General features: G+C 37.6%; 1 protein-coding gene across 8 annotated transcripts in view; it reads left to right on the forward strand.

Annotated features, from left to right (window-relative positions):
- Window positions 1-26,709, forward strand: part of MYOCD (myocardin) — a 204,830-nt gene that overhangs the window by 121,388 nt on the left and 56,733 nt on the right. For 6 of the 8 annotated variants that reach the window (XM_070739765.1, XM_070739760.1, XM_070739759.1 and 3 more), the window contains one exon: window positions 26,464-26,529. In XM_070739765.1, the coding sequence (XP_070595866.1) occupies window positions 26,464-26,529 (66 nt within the window). Of the gene's footprint in view, window positions 1-14,587; window positions 14,855-15,556; window positions 15,635-26,463; window positions 26,530-26,709 lie in introns of those variants that run through there. The other 2 variants (XM_070739761.1, XM_070739767.1) reach the window with 2 other exon arrangements.

Below are 26,709 nucleotides of genomic sequence, written 5' to 3' on the forward strand. Positions count from 1 at the left end.
CTGTGGGACCAGCCCATTTCCATTTCAATTCTTTTACTCTCTTGCTGATATTGTATACTTTTGTTTGTTCTCTAATCAGTGTGCTGGTCTTTCTATTTTTTCTGGTAATGCCAAGCATGTATCTTTTCATGGGTCTTTGAGCAACTCATAGCTTTTGTATCAATTGTGTGGTTAGTGTCCATGGCATATATTAGAACAGGTAGCATACACTGATCAAGACTTTTCTCTTCAGACATAGGGAGAGGTTGCTCTTGAAAATCATGCTTAGCTTGCCAAATACCTGCCAACCCCATTTAACACGCAGTTCAAACATCTTTATTGTATCACTTTCCATTGAAATCTGTGGTCTACTACATCTAGTTTTTATCTAGATATATATTTTAAATTTATTAAACATAACCTGGGTTTTTTCCCCTGAGATTTATTTTTAATGGTTCTCCTGCTTTGTTCTGATGCAAACAGAAGACATCTCAGAAGAAGGGTGGCATAGAAATTAAATAAATAAATAAATAAATAAATATTTTTTTTATCAGTATCTCACATCCTTTTCAAAGGACTGATGGGTGAGGGGAAGTGGTATAAATTGGTAAGTGAGGCTATTTCTCCAAGCATACAATAATAATGACTACCTTTAAAAAGTGCCCAGGCTTTATTATCTCTAAATAGCATTCTTCTGATGTGTTTACATAACAAACCTTTGCAAAACAACTCTGGATAAAGACCATTGGCAGACTTTCCCACCAACTGCGTGGAATAGAAATAGAATCACTATTTTATTTATTTATATTTATTTATTTAATTTGGTGTACTGCCAACTACCAAAAGATTTGTATGAGTGTATGATTTGTTGATTCGCCCAGTGACATAACAAAAAGGCTGGGTAAAGTGATATAAATGGGAATAAATATAGACAGAAATACAAGGACATCGGAAAATATTGTTAAATGTCAAAAAGAGAAAGGTCTTCAGTTAGGCACTCTTTAAAGTTTTATGTCTTTAAGAATGCCATCTAGAAGAGTATAATACAGACACACACACCTATCTATCTATCTATCTATCTATCTATCTATCTATCTATCCATCATCCATCCATCCATCCATCCATCCATCCATCCATCCATCCATCCATCCATCCATCTATCTATCTATCTATCTATCTATCTATCTATCTACCTAAGAGAGTGGTGTTGGATTTGGTAATGTAAAATATTTCTGTGACATTGATTGGTCAACTTAATTTATTCAACTCATGAAAAACTTTGGTAGTTAATGAATTTTTCCCTTTCCCCAAAAGTGGCTTCTCCTAATTGCAGTTGGAAGCAACTAACCAGCCTTGATTGATTTTTTAAAAAAAAGCAGGGTTGAACTTGATTAATGTGTAAGATGGGAGATCATCAGGAAGTTTCAGGGCTGATACCTGCCTTGGGTTACCCTGAAAGTAACAATGGCAAAACAAGTAATGGTATTGAATTGGGAGGCCATTATTTGAATCCAAAGGCCAGGAGAAGGAGGTACATCTTAACTGTCTTTCTAAAGGCATGTAGGCATCGTTATATTTGGGCAATTTCTTTTCTCAGAAGCAGGGGAAAGCCCTTCCTCTGTTACACTTTTAGGAAATTAATTTTGGGATATTGAACTACTTGGCGATTCAGAACTCACTCAGCTAAAAAGACTGAGATGCAGACATATTCCTTCTTTTCTCACATGAAGAATATTGCTTATATTAAAAAAGGATGCCACATGGGAACATAGGATATCGCCTGATGCTGAATCAGACCGTTACTCCATCGATGTTGCTATTATCGCTGATGACTAACTCCAGATTTCCAGACAAAAGTTTTTCTATCTCTACGTAAGGGCTGGGCTGTAGATCATCTATGCAGAATACTACTACAGCTGGAATGCTTTCTGGTTAGAAAGGGAAAATCCAAACAACAATATAAATACATGCAAACAACAATATAAATACAGTAGCATTTTAAAGCAAGTACAGCAAATTGTTCTTGCCTCTCACTTACTGGTTTTGGTCCTCTGCAGACATTATGTAGTTGACAACTTCTTATAGATGATCTGTTATGGAAGGTAGAGTTAATTATCAGGAAGATAGAGTTACTGTTTAGAACAGCAATAGATAGCCTTAGAAAATATTCATAATTCAGGGGATGTGAGAGTGGGGCAAGCAAAGATATAGAAAAAAGTGGTGTCAGGAATTGATGTCAAAAAAGGCCTATTATTTTTTTACATCTGCCCCCCCCCCCCCCCATGGATCTCTCTCTTTTTAGCTATCAATGGAAGCTGTCATCTACCAGCTGCATCTAGATATTGAACCACACAGAGTGTAAAATCTTTAATCTGTGCCCCCCCCTTTTCTTCAGACACACCCAGGAAACTTGCCAGACTATCATACCACAGCCCAACAATGAGATAATGCATCTTATCTATCTGACCAGCTTTTAATGTGGTCTTCTTGATTAGTGTTTAGAAATCAAGCAAACAATTGATTTAAAATAATTGGTAAATTATGATTAAATAAAGATGTTTATACAAAGAAGTTTGTCATTGATATGATAAACTAAATATTTGCAGAAGGAACTTATTCTTGGCCTGGAGCCTGGCCCATGAGCTCTATGAGATTGACCATGGTCTCATTTTAATAAATATCAGAAGGCTTTCCAAGAAAACAGAGTACCCCCCTCTACCTCTTAGCCAGCACACAGGCACAAGTCAAATAGTACAGGCCAATGTAGCTTCTTTTTGTGTTATTCTGCCAATAGTGACCATTTGTAAAACTATAAGTTAGTATTAGAAGATAATTTGGGGCTAGAATGGGGAAGAAAATAATTGCTTACAGGCAGTATTTCTAGAATCTGGAATTTCTCAAGTAAAGCTAATACAATCTCAGTATATCATTTTAGAAATAGGCGAAGTTAATCATTGTCTGCTACCAAAGTCTTGAGTGTTAAAATTTCAGCAAACAGAGAATTCTCTTTTTAGTGGAGTACAGAGATGATTCTGGAAAAATATATATTAAAAAATGAAATTAGCTCAGGAAAACAGGAAAGCGTGAGAAAGAAACTCATGATTGCTCTTAGCTGACTTTGATTTGATATAAAGGAAGGAAATGCATTGTCACACTTTCAAATTCCTGCTACTATAGCCTACATCAATAAAATAGAATATTTTAATGTAATGCTTATTTCCCTAATATGGCCTACCTTTAAGGGCTGGCATCTTTATAGATACCTAGTATACTATAATAAAATGTGGGTTCCAGAAGAGCAACTGGTTAGATTCATCAGGGCTTGTTTTTTTAAAAAAAATACATTTTGACATATTTTGTTTGTGGGCATTCACCCATCTGTAACATTGATAATGCAAATTTTGTTTTAGAATAGAATTTAGAATTCATTGCTTATTTGACCCCTATGACAATCATTAAGGGTTGTACCTCATGATTCTTGACAAATATATCTTTGTACACTGAGAGCATATGCACCAAAGACAAATTCCTGGTGTGTGCAATCACACTTGGCCAATAAAGAATTCTATTCTATTCTATTCCATTCTATGCAAATTTTGTATCTGTTTTTTAACATAGTAGGTTTTTGAGACTACCTCAATATTGTAGGTGTAACTCTCGTTCTTTTTCTGTTGCAAATGCATCCAGTGTGGTTCCTCAAACCTCAACAAAGAATGTTAGTGAGTTTTGTAAATGCCCCTTTTTCTTTTGGTCTGTATGTGCAGTGATAAGCTTGGGGTTTGGACTATCCAATATACATGAAATTCTGGGTAACTTAACATAACTTTAATACGTTGTGGTTTGTCAAAGTCAAAAAATTGGTTATTCCTAATTATCTGTAACTCTAACCCTATTGAAGCTTTGATAGTACAGATTTCTGATAATACAGATTAGGTGTCATCTGAGTAGTGGGGTGACATAACTGGATTCACATAATATGTTAACTCATTGCTTTTAGAATTAATTACAGTGACAAGTTTTACTCATTATATTCAGCCGTGAGTCATAGTTTCTAACCGTGTTTGAACTTAATCAACACATGTTATAGCTTAGTGCAGTATATGAGTCCAGTCATTATCAACTTTCAAAAAATGTGAAATGTACTATATCTTCCCCCCCATTAGATTAACAGTGTTTCCTTAATAACTATAAGTTCTACTATTGTCCTCTTATTTAACAAAGTAGAATTAACCTAGTTAAGTAGACTCAGAGGTTACATAGCACTTAAAAAGCAGCCAAGTCTCTAATCCCTATAGAGCAAGGCTATAAAAGTCAATGGGCATGCATTATTTTTAAGTAATTGTTTTATGAGAGAAATAACCCTATTCCCACTTTTTAGGAGTTTTAGTTAAGAAATAAAGTCATAGCTGTAATTTATGCTAAGGGAAGCCATGCCATAAATAGAATTTATTTGTTTGTTTATTTAATAGGCCTCAGGAGTCTCTGGCTCAAACACTGTATAAGTCAGGACTACTTTTAATGTAACACCTATAGGAATAGAACCTAGGGAGTTCGAAAGTCATTCCCCTCTCTTTTCTTTGATCTTCATATGAATAGGGAAGTCTTTGAGACAAAAATTACTGATGTTATTTTCTTGGCCTAGACCAGTGCGTCTCAATTATTTTTTGCTATGCCCCCACCCCAGGAAGAAGTAAACATTTTGTGTCCCCTCCCAACTCTCTTCCAGGACGATTGTTTGCAATATTCGGCATGTTTTCACTGAAAGACTCAAGCTGCGTATCAGCGTGATTGGGTTGTAATGTGTTTAAGTGATGCCTTAATTTATTCGGCTTCATGCTGTCCACTGCCAACATTTTTAGACACAGTAAACATACTGTTCTTTCCTTGTCTTCCATCATAGTCACAGTAAAGCCAAGCCCTACATACGCTTTGTCATATTTCCTCATCTTAGCCTTCAGGAGACTTATGTTTGTCTCATTATCTCAATCTCTTTCCTCCTTTCTTCTTATCCCTGTTAAATATTTTCCCATGGGGTCTCTTAAGGGTTTGTTATCTGCACTTATATCTCCTGCTCTGCACTATGTGCTATTGTTTGGTGCAAAAAACCCTTACGCCCTGCGGCAAAAAAAAAGCATGTTGCCCGGGGTTATGCGCCCCCTGGCATCACTCTGTGCCCTTCCAGGGTGGCATGCCCAACTATTTGAGAAGCATTGGCCTAAACCCTAGATTCAAGTCTGGATTATCTGACCACTGCCTTGGAAATGATCCTTCTTCCTATCCTTTGACACCATTCTCTATACTGTTTACAGAATCGCACCAAATTCTGATGGAGATCATTACAGATGAGTGGAATTGCAGCAGTATAGGCATATGGTTGGTGGTGGCTGATTCTCCAAGCTCAGAGAACAAATCACCATCATCTACCACCCCCACTTCCTGGGTGCCTACAAGAATGCCACAAAGTAACATTCTTTAATTGACGGGACCCAGAGTCCATCCATTTTGCTAGATTGCACCAGATGGGCAGAGACTACTGGAGATTAAATCCAAGTAAATTGTGAAATCTAAATTTCTCTTAGAATAACAGAGTTGGAAGAGACTTTGGAGGTCTTCTAGTCCAACCCTGGCAGGAAACCCTGACCACTTCAGACAAATTGTATTTCCGGATGCACAAAGATACATTTAGCGCTTGGGGAAGAGACTCTTATTTTCATTTTGAAGCCGTTTTTGTATTTTCCATTTGATACGTGATTTAAAACTCAGAAAAAAAACCACTTGAAAAATCTACAGTTTTAGAATAGCTGCGGGTGAGTAATGGAAAGCCACGCAAAATAGCAGCAAAGGCTTGAATTCATGTTCTAACTCATATTTATTTTCATGGGCCTACTTCACCCCCTCCAACTCCAGCCCTGTGTTGGAAAAAATGAACCTAAAATTACCATGACAATGCAAATGAAAAATGAAAATAAATTCTATCAATAGCACACAAAGATTGCAGAAGGAGATAGTGATTGAAAGAACATGGATTATGTCAGTCCTGTAGAGTTGCCTGCGATAATCCCCATATTGCCAGTGGGGATGAGGGAATGCTTGCGAAGAAACCATTGAGGAACAAACTTATGGCATGTCCTATTTTTATTATCCAAGTGGTCATTTATCCCATCCCGTAATGCATTCAAATTGAAGAGAAATGAAGTGGAAAGGCTACATGTTAAGTCAATTATCATGGAGAGATTGTTCCTTTTGATACAAGCACCTAAATAGATGCATTTGTGTCAAAGGCTTACGTTAGACTGCCTATAAAAATAAGGAAGAAAGGGGAGAAAAAGATATCATTGTTCCAGTTTGGGGGATATAAATAGCGGAAATAAATGCTCTTAAAGTGCCTGTCTCTTTTTAAATGAGTTAATTATGAATTTATCCAAATATGGGGGGTTTCTGTTATTGTCTTGATTCCTTCCCACCCTCCCCAATATCTGAGGTCCTGCTGGTAGATGACTATCCAATATCCTGCTGGTAGATGACTATCAAAGGTGACTTATAATGCTCAGTGTAAGCTAAAAGATTCTCCTTTCCGTAGAATGTTCTAGTCCAGTGTTTCTCAAATCTTGGCAACTTTAAGATATGTGGACTTCAACTTCCAGAATCCCCCAACTGGCTGGGAGATTCTGGGAGCTGAAGTCTACACTTCTTAAAGTTTCTTAAGGTTGAGAAACACTATCCTGGTCTATTTATTGCATTGTAAGAAACAGAAATGTGAATTGTACACCACCTTCGTGGAGCTCACTAAGGCTTTTGAGACTGTCGATTGTGAAAGCCTGTGGCACATCATGTCAAAATTTGGGTGCCGTGATAAATTCAACCTGCTTGTACATCAATTTCATGACAGGATAATGGCTCATGTGCTCGACAATGGAGAAGCTTCAGAGGCCTTTTCTGTCACAAACAATGTAAAGCAAGGGTGCATGTTGGCACCGACCTTATTCAGCATAATGTTTTCAGCCATGTTGTCAGATACCTTCCAGAACAGTTCCTTGGGAGTTAACCTGAGATATAGCACCGATGGGAAATTTCAACCTGTGAAGACTCCAGGTTGTCACCAAGATAAAGAAGACTGTGCTACGTGACCTCCTTTTTGCTGATGACTGTACCCTGAATGCTAGATCAGAGCAGGAAATGCAGGCCAGTATGGATAATTTTGTAATAGCATGCAACAGTTTTGCTCTCCTTATCAACACAAAGAAGACCAAAGTCAGCCAGCTCCAAAAGCCAAATACCAAGAGCCCACCACCACAGTAAAAGGATGTGGACCAGTTTACATACTTTGGCAGCACCCTCTTCCGTGCAGGGACAATTGATATTGAGGTCAATTGCAGAATCGCCAAGGCAAGCTCTGCATGACCAATATGTGGAACCAATGTAGAATAAGCCTTGATACAAAGCTCAGAGTCTACCGAGCAATAGTGCTAACTACCCTGTTGTATGCCAATGAGACTTGGACTGTATATAGGAGACATGCTAGGCAATTGAATCACTTCCACATGACCTGCCTCCATAGAATTCTGAGGATCCGGTGGCAGGATAAAGTGCCCACCCTTCTGATGAAAGCCCAGACACATTGGGCAGGTTAAGATGCCAGACCATCGCATCCCTGAACAGCTCCTCTATAGTATGGGGAACAAAGGAAGTGTTACAAAGACACTTTGAAAGCTTACTTCAAGTCCCTAGATATCGACACCACCTCCTGGGAAACCCTGGCACAAGGTCGACCAACATGGCACATGCTGATCCACCAAGACTGCCAGAAATCTAAGGCCAGAAGAACATGATAGCAGAAGAGAAGTGAGCATTCCGCAAAGCCAGGGTTGCAAATGCTGCAACAATGGTACCCACACATGTCTGCCCAACATGTGGCAGAACATTTTGTGCCTGTATAGGCCTTACCAGCCACCTGCGGACACATCATGTATAGCCTACAACCCATTAGATGCCAAGGTCCTTTTCGAACACAATGGATGAAACAGCACAACAGAGCCAATTGTTTTTCAGATAATTGAGAGTTCAAAGGTGATGTAGTATTTTTAAAACAATGAAACTGAATTTGATTGATGCTCAATCTAGAAATGATCTGGAAATTAACTTTGAAAGAAAAGAAGACTGGCAATGCCAATTTATAAGGTTTGGGCTTCTAGATAGATCGGTAATTTGTTTGACTTGAATATTTCCCTAGGAAAGTTTTATAAATATGTACTATAGAGTGGGAAAGGGCACCCTCTGATTGGTATTTTAACTGTTGCCCTTTCCTCCTATTAGCTGTTGGGTCTTCAATGTGCATTCTGGAGAGTTCCCATGAGGACATCTCAAAAGAGCCCACCAAAGCTACATTGGCTGGGAGATTACAGAACGCACACAAGGATCTTCCAGAAGGACAGAATTTTGGTAGTAAAGCCAGCCTACCCCACCCTGCACTTAGTTCACATGTTGCATCTCTCCCTTAATAAACACAACAGATTACCATTTTTTAAAAATGATTAAATATTTATGCTAAGCAGAAAACATTTTGCATGGTTTTTTAAACAGCTATGTCATCTTGCTCTTTTCATTCTCTAATCTTACAGTTCTGAATCAGAAGTGAAGATTTTTAGCCTATTTACCAAGAAGTAAATATTATGATGGAAACATCAGACAGCTTAGTAGTGACTTTTTAAAAAAATGGCAGAGAAAGCATTTTCTGGTAGTGTGCTGTCAATTGCAAATATCCCCTGGGCGACTAATGTGCCTAGAACTGATTTTTTCAATCTGGGCTTCAACATAGCCATAGCTGGATGAAGAATTCTGGGAGTTGAAGTCCACAAGCCTCAAAGTTGTCAAGTTTGGGGACCCGGCCTAGAATAATTTTGTTCTAGTAGTCTAATCTTTGTGTGTTTCCAAATAATTGCCTCCTAATTCTACCAGTCCAAAAGCATTGTGTGACTCATTCCATCTTTCCCTCTTAAAGGATTCTTGGGTGGCAAAAGGCAATAAAGACCACAAAACATGAGATGGCTTGAAATATATTATTCTGGAATTCTCTCCATGTTCTTCTGGTAAAATTCCATGCATGAGATAGGCAGAACCTGATCACTTGAACATCTTGTGGATAATTATGTCATTTCGAACCCCTATTCCTCAAACCCACTTTGAAGATGATCTGGAATCTTTCTATAATATTGCAGTGCTGAATAAGAGCAAAAATAACAATCGTAACTAGATGACACTGTACTGCACTGCTATGGATCCCACAGAATGGACACAAAACAGATATACGAATTGGTCACACACCCTTTTTCTCATCCTTATTAAATGTCATACATGTCTGATTGCATGCAAAATAAAATTCTGAATAGTTTTTCCTACCATGGAGAACAGTAATTCTACAGCAGTTTTATATATAATCAAGTGAACCAGAATTCAGTCAGTTTAGCTCTTAGTCATTCCAATTGTTATGGGATTGTATAGTTTCAGAGCATTTCTGTGTGTAGAAATTTATCTCGGTCTGCTTGCCCATAATATAAATCTGATAGTAATTGAGCAGGGGAAGAGTTACTACAGTTTTGAGCCTTTATCTGTGACTGCAGAAACTTTGGACTTGCAGAAACCAAGATACAAACAAGAATTTGCACATTTAGCAAACATCTGAAATCAAAACCAAGGCAATTATTTGTTGGGGTAATAGGTCTAAATAAGCTATGTTCCAGATCTGATGCTGAAAAGGTGTATACATTGTATCTGTCAGCACTTCCTTAAGGAAGCAGTATCTTTTCTCTTTTTGGCCAGCTCCATGCAAGGAAAATATATATTTGAATTAAAAAATGCCAACAGGTGCAACAATATGCTGCCATGTCCACTTCAAAGCACATTTTCAGTGTCAGGGCATAAGAATACTTTGAAAATGGTTTGAAATACACAGCCATTTTCTTTCTGCATCTCCATGTAGCACAAAAGGCTATATTTGAAGGATACTTTAAAAGCTCATATTAAGACTTACAAAGTGGCGCTCAAGGCGGCAAGATGTGCGTATCATGCCGCCTTGATTGCATCAGCGGAATCCCACTCGGCCGCTCTGTTTAGGGTAACCCGCTCCCTTCTTAACCAGGGGGGAGTTGGGGAGCCCTTACAGAGTAGTGCCGAGGACTTTAACATGTTTTTTGCTGATAAAATCGCTCTGATCTGAGCGGACCTCGACTCCAATTGTAAAACAGAGTCAACTGACAACGAGTCAGTCGAGGTGACTGGGGCTAAACGTCTTTATTCATCTGTTTGAGCGGAGTTTGACTTGGTGACACCTGATGAAATGGACAAGGCCATTGGAGCTGTAAATTCCGCCACCTGCTTACTGGATCCGTGTCCCTCTTGGCTGGTTTCGGCCAGTCAGGAGGTGACACGGAGCTGGGTCCAGGAGATTGTCAATGCCTCCTTGGGGAGGGGGTCCTTTCCGGCTCCTTATAAGGAGGCACTTGTGCGCCCCCTCCTCAAGAAGCCTTCCCTGGACCCAGCCGTGCTCAATAACTACCATCCAGTCTCCAACCTTCCCTTTATGGGGAAGGTTGTTGAGAAGGTGGTGGCACTTCAACTCCAATGGTGCTTGGAAGAAGCCGATTATCTAGGTCCCCAGCAGTCTGGATTCAGGCCCGGTTACAGCATGGAAACTGCTTTGGTCACGTTGATGGATGATCTCTGGCGGGCCTGGGACAAGGGCTTGTCCTCTGTCCTGGTGCTTCTTGACCTCTCAGCGGCTTTCGATACCATCGACCATGGTATCCTTCTGCGCCGGCTGGAGGGGTTGGGAGTGGGAGGCACTGTTCTTCAGTGGTTCTCCTCCTACCTCTCTGGTCGGTCGCAGTCGGTGTTAGTGGGGGGGGGTCAGAGGTCGACCTCTAGGTCTCTCCCTTGTGGGTTCCTCTCCCCCCTGCTATTTAATATCTACATGAAACTGCTGGGTGAGATCATCCAAGGGCATGGGGTGAGGTATCATCAATATGCCGATGATACCCAGTTATAATCTCCACCCCATGTCCAGTCAACGAAGCAGTGGAAGTGATGTGCTGGTGCCTGGAGGCTGTTGGGGCCTGGATGGGTGTCAAAAAACTCAAACTCAACCCAGACAAGATGGAGTGGCTGTGGATCTTGCCTCCCAAGGACAATTCCATCTGTCCGTCCATTATCCTGGGGGAGAATCATTGACCCCCTCAGAGAGGGTTCACAACTTGGGCGTCCTCCTCGATCCACAGCTCACATTAGAGAAACACCTTTCAGCTGTGGTGAGGGGGGCGTTCTCCCAGGTTCGCCTGGTGCACCAGTTGCGACCCTATTTGGACCAGGAGTCACTGCTCACAGTCACTCATGCCCTCATCACCTCAAGGCTCGACTACTGTAACGCTCTCTACATGGGGCTACCTTTGAAAAGTGTTCGGAAACTTCAGATCGTGCAGAATGCAGCTGCAAGAGCAATCATGGGCTTTCCCAAATATGCCCATGTCACACCAACACTCCGCAGTCTGCATTGGTTGCCGATCAGTTTCCGGTCACAATACAAGGTGTTGGTTATGACCTATAAAGCCCTTCATGGCACCGGACAAGATTACCTCAGGGACCGCCTTCTGCTGCATGAATCCCAGCGACCAGTTAGGTCCCACAGAGTGGGTCTTCTCCGGGTCCCATCAACCAAACAATGTCGTTTGGCGAGACCCAGGGGAAGAGCCTTCTCTGTGGTGGCCCCAGCCCTTTGGAACCAACTCCCCCCAGATATTAGAATTGCCCCCACCCCCCTTGCCTTTCCTAAGCTGCTTAAAACCCACCTCCGCCGCCAGGCATGGGGGAATTGAGATACACTCTCCCCCTAGGCCTTTAAAATTTTATGCATGGTATGTCTGTATGTATGTATGATTGGTTTTTATATAATGGGTTTTAACTGTTTTTTAGTATTAGATTATACTGTTTTGTTACTGTTGTTAGCCACCTTGAGTCTGCGGAGAGGGGCGGCATACAAATCCAAATAATAATAATAATAATAATAATAATAATAATAATAATAATAATAGCTGGAATAGCCATTGAGAACCCATCTGAAGAGAACTTGAGAAATATTTTGACAGAGGAGACAGATCAAAATTACCGTTTAACTGTGAATTCCCCATTCATAAAATTAAAACATCAACACTGGGTGGATACAAATTAATTGCCCTCCCTACCTGACCAATGTCTCTTTATAGCAATAGTAGTTAAATTTGTATCCACCCAGTGTTGATGTTTTAATTATATGAATGGGGAATGATCCAAGATCATTCTTCTGAGATGCCATTGCCATAAGGGTTGAAGACTATGGTAGAGGTCTTTATGCCCCCACCCTTGCAGTACATTATACAGATAAAAGTACATAAATTGTACTGCAAGAATTCAGCTGAAAGATTGCGTACATGGAAATACCAGGCAAATTTGGGGAAAAAAAATACTGCAGACATTTAAAAATAGATGTAGTTTAAAAACAAACAAGGAGTAAAGCTGCATGAAAATCCTGCCTTGGTTTGCGAGAATAATAAAAAGACTAATCGAACATCAGGGTATGTTATCCTCTTGGATAGATGAATAGATAGATGATAGATAGATAGATGATAGATAGATAGATAGATAGATAGATAGATAGATAGATAGATAGATAGATAGATAGATAGATAGATAGATTAAACACTCACAATTTAGACAACACCAGATATGGAATATCTTACTTGATCATTGGAGAAAAGTAAGGAAAAAACATTACAGAGAAGTGCAAAGATGGCTATCTACATTGGAAGCTCAAATACATCCAAATATAATTAAGAAAAACCAATTTAAAACATACGAAGAACTCTTAGATTCCAAGGGACTCTTAAAATCCAGAGAAAAACTTAAAAGTGAAGGCCTGGAGTTAGATTGGTTACCATACTTTCAGGTACAAAGTAGATATAAAAAAGACCTAATTGAATTTGGAATATGTAAAAAACCTAGTGAAATAGATAAAATCTTAATAGGATCAGATAAAAAAATTATTTCCAAAATGTATAATTATTAATTAAATTATGAAAATACAGAGAAAGTAGTTAAACATAATATGATAGCATGGTTGACAAATTTTGATTATTCTATTCAGTTAGACGATTGGGAAGAATTATGGAAAATTAATTATAAGATGACATTGTCGGTATCGTATAAAGAAAATTTATACAAGATGCATTATGCCCCGGCACGTTTAGCGAAAAGTTATTCAAACATAAGTAATAAGTGCTGGAAATGCAAATCTGCCATAGGTACGTACTATCATATTTGGTGGTTATGTCCAGAAGCAGAAAAATTTTAGTCTAGGATTCAAAACTGGTTGAAAGAAATGTTAAGCTATCAATTGGAAATGAAACCGGAAATGTATCTTTTGGGAATAATTAGAGGACAGCATAGTAAAGAAGACTACTACTTGATAACTCATATATTAACATCAGCAAGGTTGATGTTTGCACAAACCTGGAAAAAGGAAAATATACCAAATGAAGAAATGGAGATTAGGAAAATGCTAGATTGTGCTAAATTAAGCAAATTAACATATGAGTTACAGAATAAACAAAATAAAGACTACTATACAGTTTGGGGAAAATTATATAGCTGGATAGAAAAGAAACAAGAATTGAACTAATGTTTAAGAAAAAGAATGAATCAATGGAAACAGAATTGTAAAGTATTAAGCTAAATTCATTTTGTGTTTTTTGTACGTATGTTTTGTTTTGTTTGTTCATTATCAAAATAAAAAATAATTTAAAGATAGATAGATAGATAGATAGATAGATAGATAGATAGATAGATAGATAGATAGATAGATTAGCAGACAGGCAGGTATGTAGGACAAACAGACAGACAGAAATAAATAAACAAATAAATACACCTTTAAATTTAAGTATTTTTCAGCTGGCTAGAAAATAATTTAAACATGTTTTTTTTTAACTGGATAGAACAGGGAGAACTTTGCAACTACTGGACTCTCCCAGAACCTGTGTTTTCAATATCAATATTATAAAGCCATATCTGCATATAAAATCTGGCTTTGGTGACATCTATGAATTTATTAATACCTTTTATATGTAGTACTAGAATAACAGACATAGAAAAGAAGAGCCAGTCTAACACAGAGCCTCACTGCCAATTACAAATCTCTGCCGAAGTCCTTGGAATGCAGTTAATAAGCTCCCTAGTAAAAGCCCTGTCCCTATGCCGGTCTTCTTTTTTGAATACTTGGTTGGAACAGCTCAGCAAGAGTTAAGCAGGAGTCTTGTTGATATTTCAGAGTTGCTTTGAACCCCTGCAGTCAGAGGGAGGGAGGGAGCGCCTTGATTGGCCAAGTTCCTGTTGGTAGTAATAGCGGATCAGATATCAAACTTCTGTCTTTCCTAAGGACCCTTTAGGGATAGTCTGCTCCCTGCTAGACTATGACATCAGTCAGGACACCCGGTGATGTTGCTGATAGTAAACTTTGAGAAAGGAGGGGAGGGGATGGATAGAAAGAAAGGAGGGGTCTGCTTGCTGAAGTTAACTAGCCCAACACAGTGCAAAGGCATGCAGTAGGTTTCCGTGGCGGGTTAGTGCTGGATGAGACCAAACTTCCCAAACTCTTCTGCTGCTTTCTACAGTCACCTACACTCCAAGGAGGGCTAGATGAATTGTGATCCTTTGGTTGTGGTCAGCTGGTCTTCTTGGTGCCGGTTTATTATTTGAACCGAGGGGCTTTCTGACCCTGGGAATTTTCACAAGGCTTCACCATGACACTTCTGGGGTCTGAGCATTCTATGCTGATTCGGAGCAAATTCAGATCAGGTAGGGCTAACACTGCAAAAATTTCTCCTAAAACTTTCCTTTTCAGTGAAACTCAGCTAGAGGCTGTTTCTCATTAAGCAGCATGTGAGTAAAATAACCAAGGCGTTGTAAAGCTGTCATGGGCTTTCTATCACAGAGGCTGTTCAGTAGACGAAGAATGCATTTCTGTCCTTTTAATCGGCTCCCTCTCTTTCTGTTCTTTCACTGCTTACAATTTATGTCAATAGTCTAGCTTACTAAAAAAAAAAAGGAATTCAGTTGTCATTCTGAAGTCTCTTAACCTAGGAGAAATTATATGTATGTGTTTGTGTGTTTGTGTGAGTGGTTTTGTGTGTGTGTGTGTGTGTGTGAGAGAGAGAGAGAGAGAGAGAGAGAGAGAGAGAGAGAGAGAGAGAGAGAGAGAAGGAACTGGATCAGAAATCTATAAGGCTACTCATTACAACAAGAGTATCTCCTCCCCTCTGTTCAAGTCAGGTGTTGCCCTGTGTATGCCGGCCCTAATGCTTCATTCTAATGTCTAGGCAGCCAGCTTTCTTCCTTTAGAGTTGTGACTAATTGGACAAACATGAATTGCAGAAAGGCATCATTTTTTTAGAAGTACAAATAACAAATGGAACATGCAAAATATTTAAAATGACATCACCAGAGAAATAAAGCTAGAGCCAAGCGACTGATTGCCATTTTCTGAAGCTTTGCTGCAAAAAACATGTACCAGTTCTCCACAGAAGGTTGAAGCCACATTCAGGGCTTCTTCTTTGGGGACCCACAACAGGAACAAAGGTGAGTGATGGTGAACAAGGACCAGAGACCGTCCTTTGACAGAGAAGTAGCATCTGTAAATAGCATCATGGTAATTTTGCATGAGTGCCATATCATAGCGTACAGGAGATAAGAAGAAGAACACTTGTCCTGATATTTTGCTTTTATTGGCTGTGACAAAAACTGTTACCAGTTTTGAAAACATTCTGTTCTTGCCACCCAAGGATGTCTCTTATGTGTGACCAGTGAACGCACAGCACACTCACATTCTGTATTTGTATGGTCCAACTCATTCCAGAATGTCACCCATCTCGATATGGGAAAGGGAGATGGTGGCAGCTGGGTTTGATCTCTGCTACATCAGAGATAACAAGGAGATCAGAAGATTCCTGATGCTAATGCACTCGGGTACTATCAGGATGTGTGAGACAGCTGGGTGGTCAGTTGCAATGTTTGCTTAGAAAATAGAAAATTGGCAGCTGCTTAAAAACTCCAGAGAACTGTGTACAAATGTAAGAGGTTTTGCCTGGCTCGGTTCTCCATGATTTGGGACCAGTGCTTTGCTGTGGTTTCTCTATCAATGTGATCTTACATTGCATGAGAATAATTCATTCCTCGCAATTCATTAGTACACTGTCCTATGCTAATGGTAGAGAGTCATTCACTGAAAAAGGAGAACGCTTGATGTGTAACCCAGGAATCCCAGAGCAACACTGCCATCTTCCTGAAGCAGGCAGGAGAGATGGGGATAATTCTCTGAGCCACTGCATTCCTCTAGAATGAGCCGCTATTGTTTTTAAGAGTCATTTGTGTGTTATTTTTAAAGGCGGGGGTGTTGGGGGTATAGAGATTACAGTGCTGATGGTAGGATCACAGAACATAGTTTTCAAATGATTCCAGGCTAAAAGTAAACTTTATGACTCTTTGAGACCCATACATTTTGTTCCTTTTAGCTTTTCTAATGGAGTCAGTTTATGGGGCATGGTTCCAATCCAGATTCTCTTTCCAAAACTGTAATTGCCCTGGACTTGTTTTAGGACAATGGCATATGCAATGCTGTGTTGTGACTTGTGCCCATCTTGTTTCCTGGAGAACTCTTTCTATGATTGTTTCTTTCTAAAGCTAATATTTTAGAAAACTAATCTCGCTTAAACATGATGTTGCTGGGTCAGAAATACTGTAAATACATTTAGTGTTTTTGTCATTTAGCGTATTGAGGGGAACAAAATGAATTTCTGACATATCTTTTCTTTCGTATAAAGCTGAAATTCAACCATTAATTGAATCACAGTGCCTAAACTCTTAGCTATGGTATGGACAGTCCCCCTGGTTAATTTGGTGCTTGGAATCATTCTCCCCAAAGTGAAGGAAAAATGCTACCTACAGATTGTGGCTTGCTTGGGACATCCAGCTCCTGCCACAGGAAATGTAGACTCAAATGAAGACACAAAAGTGAATGATGGGTTGTTTTACTTTTTTTTAAAGTGAATTACAGAACTAGACAACCAGAGAAATCATTTCCCCTCATCTCGGCTTTTTAAGTTTGATGATTTGCATTCTTTGCACCTGATTCTGTGTTTATAGAATGATTACATATCCACATAAATGAAAGAAGTTACCAATAAGGCAGTTACTTGCTAAGAAAGTGTTTCCTTTCTTGAAACCCCCCAGTTGCTTATAGCGACAAACAACTTTGTCATTATAACAGCGTAAAGCGGATCAACATGGCATCTGTTTGAATGGCCCGTTCTCCCTGGGGTAGAAGAGGAGTGTCAAGGCTACTCAAGGAGAGTTAGTAAAAAACAAATATCTACATCTAGAAATTTATTTTTCCCCGGTATCTAATTTCTAGGCAGAGAACATATTATTCTACGAGAATGCAGACCACGCATTGTGAAGACCAGACATTGTGCTAACATTTCAGTGGTACTAGATTAATTTGAAGTATATAAGGTGCACAAAATTGCTTGGAAGTACTGAACCATATTTTTAGCAATGCTGTGATCTTCAGTGAAATTTACAAATCCTTGACTTCGTGTGGTAGTAGACATGTAGATGTCTATTAACTTGGGGGTGGGGGGAGAATCCCACCCTAACATATAACTGGTCGACTCCAATGAATATTAAATCATTTTCCATCTGGACAGAAGAATTGTTGGAACGTATGTTCCAACTTTACAATTTATATTTTTAATATGTATATCTCCCTGAAAACTTAGTTTATTGGCTAGATTTAAAATGGTGATAATAAAAACACTCATAACTTATATTCATTACTTACCACATTGTGCTTATAACGTAAGCATTTTAAAATTCCTGTTTTCTGACTACTGACACTTCTGAGACTGAGACTTTTGAATTTCATTCATAGTGCTAACAGCTTGCTGGACTGTATGGTGTTTTCTTATCAAGTACATTTTACAAAAGAGTAATGTGTCATGCTGCATTATAAAATTTAAAAACAAATTTGTCATTGTTTTAGAGTACATGTTGAGGACATATTGGATTCTTATGATTACTAATTGAAATAATTACCGAATACTTAAATGTCCCCTTTTGATTTAGATGGCAACCTCTGATTTTTATAATTCCCTGCAAGTTCATTAAATTATTTGTGCATTCGTTATTTATTTAGAATACAATAGAATAGAATAGAATTCTTTATTGGCCAAGTGTGATTGGACACACAAGGAATTTGTCTTTGGTGCATGTGCTCTCAATGTACATGAAAGAAAAAATACATTCGTCAAGAACCAATAACGTGCAACACTTAATGATTGGCATAGGGTTCAAATAAGCAATAGGGAAACAATCAATATTAATATAAATTGTAAGGATACAAGCAACAAGGTACTTATTTAATAAATAATGGCTTATAACTGCATGTGTGTGCAAGTCAGGAGAAAGGACAAATGATTATTATTCAACAAGTGAGAAGGATATGTTACCTGTGTTTGACTAATTGCAGACTTGGTTTTTAGAAAAGCATTCACACAGCAAAAGAAAGAATGGCACTTCCATTACTCTAGTTGTTTCCATTGTATAAAAAGTAGTGATATCAAATTAAAAGTCTTGGACTTTTTGTCAATAATGTTTTGGCAATGGTCATTTCATCTCCTTATGTGATTCCCCCACTCTGGTACCCTGTTTGCTCATGCATTGAAGAATGCTTTGGGATAATCATTTATGGGATAGATCTTGTCTTGCATGTTTTGGTAATCTCTCAAGTGAATCTCTGTAATTATATATGTTACATGTTGGATACATCTAGTAGAAACTTCCCCAGCAAAGAGCAGTGACCTTTCCTGGTTAACAGGCTGTTACCAGATCAAATTAAAAGGGATGATCTTTCTTTTTAAAATCCTATGACAATCATTAAGTGTTGTACCACATGATTCTTGACAAATGTATCTTTTTCTTTTATGTACGCTGAGAGCATATGCACCAAGACAAATTCCTTGTGTGTCCAATCACACTTGGCCAATAAAATTCTATTCTATTCTAAATAAAAGGCAGGCATAAGTAAAGAATAATTTTGTTCATCTATCCCACCCTCCCTTTCTAGAGTCAAATATAGAAACACTGATTTAAAAGCCATCCCATACTCAGCTGAAATAGTTTACTCCTAATTGTAGGACTTCCTCTGGGGAAGCACCTTATTATAGAATGCTCTCCCATGACAAGTTCACCTATCTTGAAAATTGGTAGGAATAAATCATATTTTGACACACCTCTTGAGCTTTCCTTTGCTTAGCGTTTTGGTTTTTCCAGGACTGCATTCACGATAACTTTAATTTTAATTGCATCCTACTTTGATAATATTAACATGAACATTATAAAGCCAAAAATCTCATTACAAATAAAGAAAGGAACCGATAACAGCAGGTGGAGTTCTGCCAAGCTCATGCCAAAGAAAAAGCAAGCCAAGTTTTCCTTACAGAAAGAACTGCTTCAAATGCCATTGGCACAGACTATCCACTGCTTTAAGTGGGGTATCAAGAAATGGACTCAGCAGTCTTTCAGGCATGGAATTTCTCCCCCCCCCCCTTCCATTTCTATAAAGTGGAGAAACTACGTTATAAGCTATTTTGTCTATTTTGCCAAAGATAAATTTGAAAAAAAAACCCAAAAAACCTGAGGTCATCCTGACAAATTTCACAGAAACAATGATTCTTTTGGCCTGGCTGCCAAAAGGTTCCAAGTATCAATGGAATTGTATTAAATCAAATGGGACAAACATTAAGTGGTTGGCCCAAGAACCCTCCCCCTAACTGTTTAACTTTTCCTGGAGGTGGAGGGAATCATTCCAGAGAATTGTTGCTCCCAAAAATACATGTTCAGATAGTATCGGACTGCTGCAACTAGACGATGCAACTTGGGAGACTACTTAAGACTTCATCTCTGATCTGCTAGCTATCACTGAGGGTTCAGGTTGGTGACTGGTGTTTGACTACATGGGAAGTTATGATATTTAGGCTTACTGGCTAAAGAATCCTAAGCAGTTGTACTGAAAATGGGTCATTTGTCAGTGTAGGAAAGGAACAATGTAGGAAAGTAAGATGAATGGTGTATTGAGTATTATTCTGCATTGAATTGAGCGTGTTTTGAGAATAGAGATATCTTAGTGTGACCGCAATGCAACACTGAAACCTAGATTCCTTCAGACTATTTATCCTGTCTCTGTTTTGTTTGGATTCGGTGCTGTCCAAATGTATTTTATGCTCTCCTATGAATGGAGGGCAAACTTCTAGCTGTTTTCCTGTCAATAGGTATGAAGTTGGAATCTTCTTTGTATGGAAATTCAGGTGCTACTCAGAATAAGAGACAAATGAAAGAACTGGACATACTGGATTTATATTTTAACAGATTTCAGAAACATGTTAGAAAAAAGATCTGTTTTTTAAAAGTTTACCTAATGTGATAACGAAGAATCGATAAGCTCCTGATTTGGGGAGGAAAAAACCCCTCAAATTCTAAAGCAAAAGTTCTTTTGATTATCCCTCAAAAGTTCCCAGGATTATGACTGTTGATTGAAATCAACATTGTCTGCTTTATTTACACATTTAACTTCATTAATTATGTTTTTCACTGGGATTGTTATTATGCCTTCATCAGAAAACTGAGGTTTTTCCTGCTTTAAATCTCAGATTTATCCCGCCTGCATTTCTTATAGTCTGTGGCATGGTCATAATTGATCTAAAGAAAATAAAGGCAAAGAAGAACAAACTTACAAATATCTGAAATTATTAATGCAGAAAATGAGCAGGTGTATTTAGTCTCTGCTTGAATAGTGGTGAAAAAGATGCTTCTGTATTATGGGGAAACATTTAAAACAGACATAATCGAAATATTCATAATATTCATAAGCCGCCCAGAGTTACCCTGGGGGGCCAATAAATTGGATAAAGATACATTGAATTTCAACATTATTTTTGATAGATTTGATAGATTTCATATTTTATTCAGCTTTACCACCAAGCCTACATATGAATAACTACTTGATCAGTTTAGAATAGAATTGAAGAATTACAGTAACGACATTGTAATGATATAGTCATTCAGTAAATTTGTAATCCAGTAAAAGATTCATTCTGAGAGACTCAGGACATACCAGTTTTTTCACTAATGAACATATAGAAACGTAGAAACATAGAAACATAGAAGACTGACGGCAGAAAAAGACCTCATGGTCCATCTAGTCTGCCCTTATACTATTTTCTGTATTTTATCTTAGGATGGATATATGTTTATCCCAGGTATGTTTAAATTCAGTTACTGTGGATTTATCTACCACGTCTGCTGGAAGTTTGTTCCAAGGATCTACTACTCTTTCAGTAAAATAATATTTTCTCATGTTGCTTTTGATCTTTGGGATGGGGGAGGGTATAATAACACCATGCTAAAATTGGACTTCTTGACCTCAGGAAGTTTTTTTCCTCTCTTTCTGCAAAGGTAGTTTCAGCTTTTCTATCACTAGTGTAACCCTAACGCTCCTATCTCAAAAGAAGGGAAGTTCAAGAATTCTGGAACTTGCTCAACAAACTGGATGTAGGGGGAGAGGAACATGCAAAATAAATTTAATTAGTTCATAATTTATATAAAAAGTATCTTGGAAGGCACCAGAAAGTTCACCAGCTTGGTACAATTTCTGGTATCACCCTCAGAATATCACGCTCTGAAAATGCACAAAGGAGCATTTTGTTTTTCTAATTTTAGGTCTTATTGCTAATTTCTGAAACTGAATTCCATTTACCTGACATACAGTATTGGAAGATCGCAGATGGGTGAAATTCATTGGGTAAACAAGATTAATCTGTGCCTTTTTAATGAACTATCAATAATTAAATAGCTGTTCTGCAGTTTTGTTCCACTGGAATAAATGCATCATTCTTATCACCCATTTCTTCCAACTTATGACTGTATGACTGTTGCTTGTATCTTTAAGATTTTTATTAATATTGATTGTTTCTTCATTGCCTATTTGACCCCTATGACAATCATTAAGTGTTGTACCTCATCTTGACAAATGTATCTTTTTCTCTTACGTACACTGAAAGCATATGCACCAAAGAATCACACTTGGCCAATAAAGAATTCTATTCTATTCTATTCTATTCCATTCTATTCTATTCTATTCTATGCTTCCCTGGCTGCTTGGCTGCCCTTAAGGGCAGGGAGGAGACTCCATGGTACAACCACCAGTCTAGCCAATTTTTGAATGCACTTAAAGGAGGGTGTGCCATCATCTTTCTTACTGAGACAGAAGGTGTTTTAGGCTATGTAGGCTTTTTGGCAAATTGCCTGTATCTGTGTATTTTTAGGGTTATGTTAACTTCCATGGAAAGCTTAAATCTTGTAAACATAGGGTAGATTGATATTCATTGTTCTAGCTAAATAGTTTTCCATCTACTGTTTCTGTAACTAACCAATGATGATGGCAAAATGAGCTCAGCCTTTGTGCAAACCATTGTTTGAAAGATAAAATATCTTTAAAACTAAATGAAATGATTGCACAGTTTCTCAGCAGATTTATTTGTTAGTAGAATAGCACATGGATTGTAAATGAATAGAAATAATAATAAGTCATTCGTTTTGCAGATGAGTGATTCACTGTAAATTCTATCTCACAGTCCCAGATACTTTTATTTTAAAAAGAATAAAATATTCATACTACCTGTTGTATTATTCTGAAATACTCAAGGCAAAGGTGCTTCAATTTGGACATGTATGAACATTTTAGTATCGATTTTCATTACTATAGGCTAATAATAGTATATTCTATTAACTAATAATTAATTGAAATGTCCTTGTCATTGTTTATGCTGCAGTTGAAAGGTAAAGAATAAAGAAGCCTTAAAAAAAACCCAATGTTATCACAAGAACATCATAATTTTTATGTTTTAATGTTTTAAATTGTATTTTTATTATTGTATTTTTTATTGTTGTACTCCGCCCTGAGTTTATCTGGAGAAGGGCTATATAAATGTAAATAAATGTAATTAAACAAATAAATAAATGTAATTAAACAAATAAATAAATGTAATTAAACAAATAAATAAATTAAACAAATAACGAATGAATGAATGAACAAACAAACAAACAAACAAACAAATAAATAAATAAATAAATAAATAAATAAATAAATACTAGTGCATGCCTAGTTAGGAAATAATTATTATTCTGTCTTGAATATTAGTAATTGTATATGGCACTACAGCAATTCTTTCTTTTAAAAATGAGAAAATATGTTTGAGACTTTCTGAATCTCCGTGATTATAATTTTCTGGTCTCCTATGGGGAAGAAAATTCCTCTGAAACTTCTGGGAATGACTCCCTTTCATACATATGTGCTGAAGATGCAGATCAAGCATTCATACCATTCAAGTTAAAGAACATAGATGAATTATAGGACTGCACTTTTTTTTTTTCAGGATTGGCGCTTTTGAGCTTTGGTGTAAATGGGAAGTATTTTGGCATATGTGCGGTTTCCGTGTTGTCAAAGCTTTGCATCTGGTTTCTAAGACCATATGAAACAGGCCACAGTTTCTGAATGTCCAGGTTTTTGACGGCTGCCTCCCCCAGCTCTCTATATCTTTCCTCCCATAGTCTCCTGCTGAAATGACATCTCTGAAGTGGACAAGTTCCTTGTCTAGTCCTGATTAAAGCAGCATGCAAACAGATGTTTTAATCCCTCTGCAGTGGTAAGCCTGAGCAGGCATAAACAAATCGTGAGAGCTTTTCAAGAGGGTGCTGGTGCCCCAAGGAAACCATTTGTCTCCAGGACTCATTTCTTGGAGATTATTTGTGGAAATGGCAAGAGTTTTTTTCTCCAGTTCCATACAAATAAGAACTAGTCCCTGTCAAGAAGGCAAAGCTCCATCTCTTTAACAGTTCTGCCATGATTTACAAATTGAGATGCTTCTCAACCACCCTCCAGCCCAACAGCATTAATTAAATTCTTTACCAAAATAATGGGATTTTCTGAAGTACTTGCGAATTCCTTTATGTAATTACAGCAAAAAAAAATACTTAAAGAGTTCTATTTATTTATTGATGTAGCAGTCATTTTCTTAAAGATTAAAGGAAAAAGATAGATTTTTTCAAAAATGAAAGAACAACATCATGAGTGAATATTACTTGGAAAAAGAGAAGCTTACATGTTATACAAATTTCTAAGAAAATTGTTTCAAAAATTATTATAGGGAGACTTTTAAAAAGTGCATATGCACTTGTCTCCAGCTGAGTATATACGCAGATGAATGTAAGAGGTGAAATGCAATTATTCACCATGGCAGCTCTCTCTACTCACTTTGGTTTAGTAAAATTTCTGTTCTAACATCTTATCAGTAATGTAATCTCAGATTTCTTGATATACAGGAAAGAAAAAAAAATGATATTTGAAAAAAAATCTAAAGTAAAAGAAAGTGAAGTGGCAAAGGCTTTGAGTATTTTATTTTTATTTGACTAAATTGTATTTATTTATTTTATTTATTTATTTATTTTGTCAAGTATGTATTGGCAGTATACAAAGATACAACAATGTTTATATACATGATACTAGTAAGAGAGAAACATTAGGACAGGGGACAGTAGGCACGCTGGTGCACTTATGCACACTCCTTACTGACCTTTTAGGATCAGGTCAATATAAATTGGCCAGATTTTAGTCTACTGAGTTTGGCATACAAACTGTCCAAAAGTGGCTTATTTCTTCATCAACAGGATGGAAAGACTATAAGAAGTTTGGAAATGTTCAGGTAGGAATAAAAGGGATTGATAGATTCATTCTTTCCTAATCTTGATTGTTGGTTCATCTTCTGTTGCAGTTTTGTGGATGTTGATGCCTACTGCCCTTTGCTACGCTTACTCACTAGTAACTATGTTTTGGATTGCAAATCAGTACAGACCTATCAGCATGTTGAGCAATTTTGAAAAAATTCTACATAATATTTGTAATACGTAAATTGATTCTTGACTTGCTTCTTTGACAAACGGCTAAGTGTATCAAATCTTCCTGTAGCGGATAAAATATGATTTCTTTACTTACCATTCTCTCTGGCCTGCAGCTTTCATTTCCCCTAATTTTTGAAATGTCAGAAGTCCAAAATGCCATTGAACTTGATTTTTATTTGGAAACAAATCTAATGACTTGGAATTTGAACCTTGGTAATTATTAAATGGATTTTGGAAAGACAATGTAGTGATGGTGTTTACTTTTTGTCCTTCAAGATAAGTTTTGTTATGCCAGGTGTATCTGGTTATCCATCATGAGTGGAAGTGAAAGAAAGAAAGAAAGAAAGAAAGAAAGAAAGAAAGAAAGAAAGAAAGAAAGAAAGTTGTTTACAGGTCCTACAAGTGGACTTTACTCAAAAATAAAAGGAAGAACAAATTGGACTTAATAAATGTCAGAAGTTTCAAGATGATTCAATTATCTATAATCATAGGCAGGCCTTCTCTGTAAGATTGCTCATACCTTCCTAGACTGCCTCTCAGTTTTAGCTACATTCATTATTTTTCTTCAAAAGCCCCCCAAAACAAAACATTGCAAAGAAAAAGACTCATTTTCATAACATCCTTTAGTAGTAACTTAAGGCTGCAATTTCACTTACCTGGGAATATAATTTATTGATTTCTAGGTAAGGTACATCCACAACATATTATGTTATCTCTCAATTTAATTTGATCTAGTTAGAATTTAAGACTAGTAAATACCATTCACGCTCTGTCAGAGAAATAATAGCTATTGCTTGCATTTTTTGTCATTCTTCATATTCTTATTTTACATATCAAAGTTATCCCATTCCTTTTCTGTATTTCTTCTTGTAGATCAACAGAACACCAAGTATCTGTTTGGCCACATGTTCCATATGTGAAATAATTTAATTTTGCAGCTGTCATACTTTTCTTTTGTAAGCTCGTGAACATATTGTGTTTTTTCATCCGTATCTAACATGAAAGGGAGCTCTATGAATCAAAACAGAAGCATTATAAATTGATTAAAATGACATAATAACAAAAGCTCAATATTTTTGTCAGCCTAGCCAAATTTGCTTCAGCTCTAGTCTTGCTGCTGTGTTATAAAATTGTCAACCTTTGCATATGGGAGTGAAAGGGGGAGAAGGGGGAGAAATGATCCTTTGACCAAACCTCAGGTTAATTGGCTTAGTTTTAGATAATAAGAAAAAGCGCATTTCAGTAATAGGACGAAGGAATGAGGTTCTTTCTTGCGTGTGATCAAGTCCAGAATTCTTCCTTTGTAGTTATAGAGTGGAAAATCTGAACAAATGAAAGGTTTGTGGTTATTTGGGGAAAAGTTAGAGTTCACTTCTGAAAGGTGCACTCTCTCCTAGTTTTACAGTTGCGGTTACAGCAGCGAAGAAGCCGAGAGCAGCTTGCCAGCCAAGGCATCATGCCACGTAAGTACTTTGTTTTGTTCTCCCTACCTATAATGTATCTAGGCAGACTTGGTTGAGGTCTGCCCTATCCCTTTCACCATTCCCCTGTTCTCCCAGCCCAGGCCTTGGAGTATTTCATTAGGATAATTACTGATTCAGAGCAGGGTATGGCCTCTACAGGTGCACTGCTTTAGCATCTTC

This window comes from Erythrolamprus reginae, chromosome 2, assembly GCF_031021105.1.
Source record: "Erythrolamprus reginae isolate rEryReg1 chromosome 2, rEryReg1.hap1, whole genome shotgun sequence".
Lineage (NCBI taxonomy): Eukaryota > Metazoa > Chordata > Lepidosauria > Squamata > Dipsadidae > Erythrolamprus > Erythrolamprus reginae.